This window comes from Aphelocoma coerulescens, chromosome 15 (assembly GCF_041296385.1).
Source record: "Aphelocoma coerulescens isolate FSJ_1873_10779 chromosome 15, UR_Acoe_1.0, whole genome shotgun sequence".
Classification (NCBI taxonomy): domain Eukaryota; kingdom Metazoa; phylum Chordata; class Aves; order Passeriformes; family Corvidae; genus Aphelocoma; species Aphelocoma coerulescens.
In genome coordinates, this window is record NC_091029.1 from 15,342,833 (window position 1) to 15,347,506 (window position 4,674).

General features: G+C 58.8%; 1 protein-coding gene across 2 annotated transcripts; it reads left to right on the forward strand.

Moving 5' to 3' along the window:
* HSPB8 (heat shock protein family B (small) member 8) lies at positions 1–3,693 on the forward strand. 2 transcript variants are annotated; one of them, XM_069031039.1, is made up of 4 exons: positions 11–110; positions 194–863; positions 1,936–1,999; positions 2,930–3,693. In XM_069031039.1, the coding sequence occupies exons 2-4, from the start codon at positions 485–487 to the stop codon at positions 3,087–3,089; spliced, it is 603 nt and encodes a 200-aa protein (XP_068887140.1). In that variant the 5' UTR covers positions 11–110; positions 194–484; the 3' UTR covers positions 3,090–3,693. The 2 variants fall into 2 exon arrangements, with proteins under 2 accessions (XP_068887139.1, XP_068887140.1); XM_069031038.1 differs by having other exon boundaries at positions 1–863.
* Positions 3,694–4,674: the final 981 nt, after the last annotated feature.

Below are 4,674 nucleotides of genomic sequence, written 5' to 3' on the forward strand. Positions count from 1 at the left end.
CAACGGCTGGAAGGTTAGAGAAGTTTCTGGGCTCCGGGCTCAGGCATTTATTGCAGCTCTCACCCAGGAGCAGCAGGGAAAGTTGCACATAAAGTGCTGAAGAGTGAGAAGTGAGAGAGAAGCCTTTTAATCTCAGGATATTTGTTTTTTTGTTTCTCTCTCCTGACAAGAAGTTTTATTTTCCTCTCCCCAGTCCTGGGATCGCAGCCAGACAGGAAGCTTTTTCTCGCGGCCAGAGAGCTCCCTCCGTCCTTCCTGTGATCTTCCAGCTCCCGGTGATTCAGCCTGAATTGATTTTCTCATTGTCCTTCACCTGGTGCCGGGAAGGAGGGACCGTCCCCGCGCCCCCACGTCCCACCCGGGGTGGATGCGTTTCCTCCGGGACAGGCTCCCGGGGGAAGTTTGCAGCCAGGAGCAGCCACACAGAGGCTGAGACTCCGTTGGAGAGCCCCGGGGACACGCTCAGACCCCTCCGAAGGAAGCCATGGCCGATAGCCAGATGCCCTTCTCCTGCCATTATCCCGGTAGGCGCAGCCTCCGCGACCCTTTCCGGGAGCCCGGCCTGACCTCACGCCTGCTGGATGATGACTTCGGCTTATCGCCCTTCCCTGGGGATCTGACGGCGGACTGGCCCGACTGGGCTCGGCCCCGGCTCACCACCACCTGGCCGGGTCCCCTGCGCGCCGGTCTCGGCCGCACCCCCCCCATGGCCCCCGCCTACGGCGCCCACTTCGGGGGGTACCCCGAGAGCCGCAGCCCAGCGCCGTTTCCCCGCGAGCCCTGGAAGGTGTGTGTCAACGTGCATAGTTTCAAACCCGAGGAGCTGACGGTCAAAACCAAGGACGGCTACGTCGAGGTGTCAGGTGAGAGCCAAGGCACCGGGGAGGTGGCACTGCCAGCTCAAGGAATTGCCGCAGAATGCCAAAATCGGCCTTATTTTATTTTATTTTATTTTTATCGGCAGCAGCAGCAGCCCTGTGCTCGGGAGCAGGGGAGGGCTAGGGGAGGGCTGCATCAGGGTATTGGGGCATCTCCAGAGGCAGTTTGGGTGTCGTGGGGGAATCTGGCTCACAAGCCATGGTGGTTTGCTGCTAAAATGAGAAAGGACACGTGTCCTTCGGGGTAAATCTCCCTGCTTTCTGCCCTGGCTGGCGGCACCCTGCAGCGAGCGGCCAAGAGGGGCCCCAGCTCTGCTCGGTTAATTATAGCCAGGGTGAGGCCGGCAAGGGAGGGAGATTCCCTTTAAAGGGGCCGAGGGAGAGGCTGAGAAGAAGGGAGCAGCTGCTCCACAGCCCCCAGCCCAGCCTGGCTCTGAGTCGGCCAGAAACAGGTCCCTGAAGAGTCAATTAATGGAGAGAACAGTGGGTGTGTGGTCCAGCACATTCGGGGTGCCCGCGACTGCCCTCAGTGTCCCATCAGCCTGGCACTGACAGTCCCCATTGTCCCATGGTCCTCCAGGCTGGGATCACCAGGGAGGGCTGGGGGCTGCCACCTAACACAGCTCTGGGTGTTTATTTGGAGCTCACTGCACCGCAGGGGGAAAGCCACAGGTCAGGGGGGTCCAGGCAGCCTCTGGCTGATGCTCCAGGCACAGGGACCCCCAACCTGACAGAGTGGTGGAAAGGAGCCCATCCTGGGGAGTGGGGCCAAGGGGGATGCTGCCACCTACAAAGGCTTTATTATTTGTTTATTTTCTTAAGCCCCAGCTCTTGGCAGCCTGTGAGACCCCAGTTTCCCACTGGAAAGATGGCTGTGCTGTATCCAGCATCTCCTTCCCCTACATGGAGAGGCTTCCTGATTCCTCCCCAGAGGAAGGGTTTGCATTGGGGCAGGGAAAACAGCTGCTCAGAAAACTTTCCTATTGGGTTTAGTTGTTGTTGGGGAAAAATATTCTTCTGGTAAGGTGCTGATGTGGCGTGTTGGCCTTTCCTGTAGGCAAACACGAGGACCAACAGGTGGAAGGAGGGATCGTCTCCAAGAACTTCACCAAGAAAATCCAGTAGGTACCGGTCGGCCTGGCTGAGCTTTGCCAGTCCCCGTGTCCCAGCTCACACTCGCAGGGACTGTTTCCACCCCAAAATCTGCCCTTCTGCAGCACGTGCCTGGCTGGGTCGGGCCACAGAGTGATTTCCCAAGGGAGGGAAGGAGGAGGAGGCCATTTTGGAGGCGCTCTGTCAGTCTCCTGCGCCCCCGGGGCTGCGTCTGGGTACGGCTGGGGAGCAGGAGGGGTGCGAGGAGGAGCCGTCCCCCGGGGTGCAGCCGGGCACGGTGGGCTGGCACCATCACCAGCCTCGAGCACATCCCTGCGTATCCCCGCATCTCCATGATGTCAGGGAGATCGCTATCACGTTGACTCACCCCATGGCTCACTTTGGCAACAACAACCGCAAAGGCGAGCCCAGAGGCCGGCGGGCCCTGACCGATGTGGGGGGCAGACCCCACCCACGGGGCTCGCATCAAAGCCCAGGGCATGGGAAGGGTTTCCTCGGCTGGCAGTAGCTCAGCTTTGCTTTTTCAGCCCGAAGGAGCCCTGTGCATCCCGAGCTCCCACGGGAAAGCTGGGGCGAGCACCGTGCTCCCTCCTGCTCGGCGCTCGGGCTCCTTTTACGGGCAAGGCTCGCGGCTGACGTGGGCTGCGGCACGGCCGGGATTTACTCCTGCTCCGCGGCAGCACAAGCGGCGGTGACATCCCGTCAAACACATCTGCCGGGGAGATTAAACAGAGCTCCCACGGGGGCCAGGCTGGCCAGAAGCCTGCTCTAAATATCCCCCGCACATTCCCAGGCGCTCCAATAATAACAGAGGCTGTGCTGGGGCGCCGGGGCTGCTGCCTCGGCATGGCTGGTTCCGGCGTGCTGGGGGTCCGAGGGTCGGGATCCACGAGGGATGCAGCATCCTAACCCCTCCCATCTTTCCTGCCCCCCTGCAGGCTGCCCTACGAGGTGGATCCCATCACGGTGTTCGCCTCCTTGTCCCCGGAGGGGCTGTTGATCATCGAGGCGCCCCAGATCCCCCCCTACCAGCAGTACGGCGAGGGCAGCGGCGGCAGCGAGATCCCCGTCGAGAGCCAGGAGGCCACCTGCACCTGAGCAGCCACCCGCGGCCCTCCCGCGTGCCCGGCACCCCTGTCCCCTGTCCCCTTCCCCCGCTCCCCGGTCCCCTGCGGTGCGGTGTCCTGACAGCCTCCGGCAAGGGTGACGGGTGCCGCTCGCAGGGATGGCAGCACCCGCCACCCCAGCTGAGAGCCGGGACATGCACCGGGTGCCAGGCCACCGTCCCCAAGGGCTTGTAGCAGTCTGAGGTGCCGGTAGAGATTTTGTGCCCACGGGGCCAAGCAGAAAGGATGTTCCTCCTTATGGTTATTGTTTGCTCCGAGTCACTCAGATGGGGTATTTATAACAATTTCAAAAAAGGGCCTGTTTTTTTCTTTAAAATTGACATGGAAACCTGCAGCTCTGTGTCTTTTCCTCCTCCATGAGTTGTTTTGTTTTTTTTAAACTACATCTCTGCAAAGGACACGTGTCCAGCGGTGGAGCTTGATGGCGTAGCCTCCATCCTGAGAAATCGTCTGCGTGCTTTGAATGTTGGTTTGGGGTTTTGGTGTTGGTTTTTTTTTTTTTTTTCCTTATTTCCGAAGAGAATTTGTGCTTTTACTTGTCAGACCTGAGGAATAAAACCCAGTTGATGTTCTTAGCCTCTGCTTGTCTCGACTGAGCCAGTGGGGTGTGTGAAAGGCTGTGGGAGGGTGGTGGGGAGGAGGGGGGATGTCACCATGTGCCACCTCCCAGCCTGGCACAGGTTGTCCCCATGAAGGCAAGGACAAGAGAGTTGTGTGGGCATGCCTGCACTGGAGGTGAATTCCTAATCCTAGCTAACACTGTGCTGGGGAGGCATCGAGCCTGGCGAGGACCATGGGCTCATCTCGTCCTTACCCTCTCAGTGGGTTGAAAATGTTCCTCCTGCTTGGGGATGCTAAACCAGGCTCTGAGCTGGGAAAGTCAGGTTTGCCCATCCCCATTTCCATCTCACCATGCCAGCTCCCCACCTGCAGCTCCATGGGGAAGCACTTCCCAGTGGAATGGCAGATGGTTTCTCCTGGGTTCTGGGCACAGCCTTAAAACCATTCCTGGGGGCAAAGCACCATTTGCTAACATACTGCAGTGCCTGGAGTTAGCAAAGCCGAGGTGGTGATAGGTGGTAGGAAATTTTCCATTGATCTGTGCAGCACCTGGGCCAGGCACCCAGTTTTCTATGTCACCAGGACCTCAGAGTTAAAAATACAGCCTCACATGTTTCACTCTGGTTCATTTGGGATGCGGTTACCAACAACACCCACCACGTGCTGTAAACCCTGGCACAGCACCCGCCTGCCATGAAGGCACCCACGTTCCAGGTCATGGACGGGAACCTGGGGACTCTCACCCAGTTTTGTAGATTATATTTAACTTCCAGCAGTTGTTACAGAGCTGGGACCCCCTAACGGTGCAGAGCACAGCCAGCCCCAAGCTCAGCCACCGTGGATCTGCCAGGCATGGCTGTGAGCACAGCAATTTTTATGAATAAAATATAATCCTCAAAATGGGATACTGACACTGGGATGGAACGCCAAAAGTCATGAGTCACAGCTCCAGCCCTGTGTCCTTGTGCCACTTGGAGCCATCAGGCCCTGTGGAT

Excerpts from the sequence above, each read along its gene's own strand:
- HSPB8 (XM_069031038.1), top strand. The coding sequence starts at position 485 with ATGGCCGATAGCCAGATGCCCTTCTCCTGCCATTATCCCGGTAGGCGC. Across the intron at positions 864-1,935 it reads CGGCTACGTCGAGGTGTCAG|GCAAACACGAGGACCAACAG; the intron begins GTGAGAGCCAAG and ends CCTTTCCTGTAG. Across the intron at positions 2,000-2,929 it reads AACTTCACCAAGAAAATCCA|GCTGCCCTACGAGGTGGATC; the intron begins GTAGGTACCGGT and ends GCCCCCCTGCAG.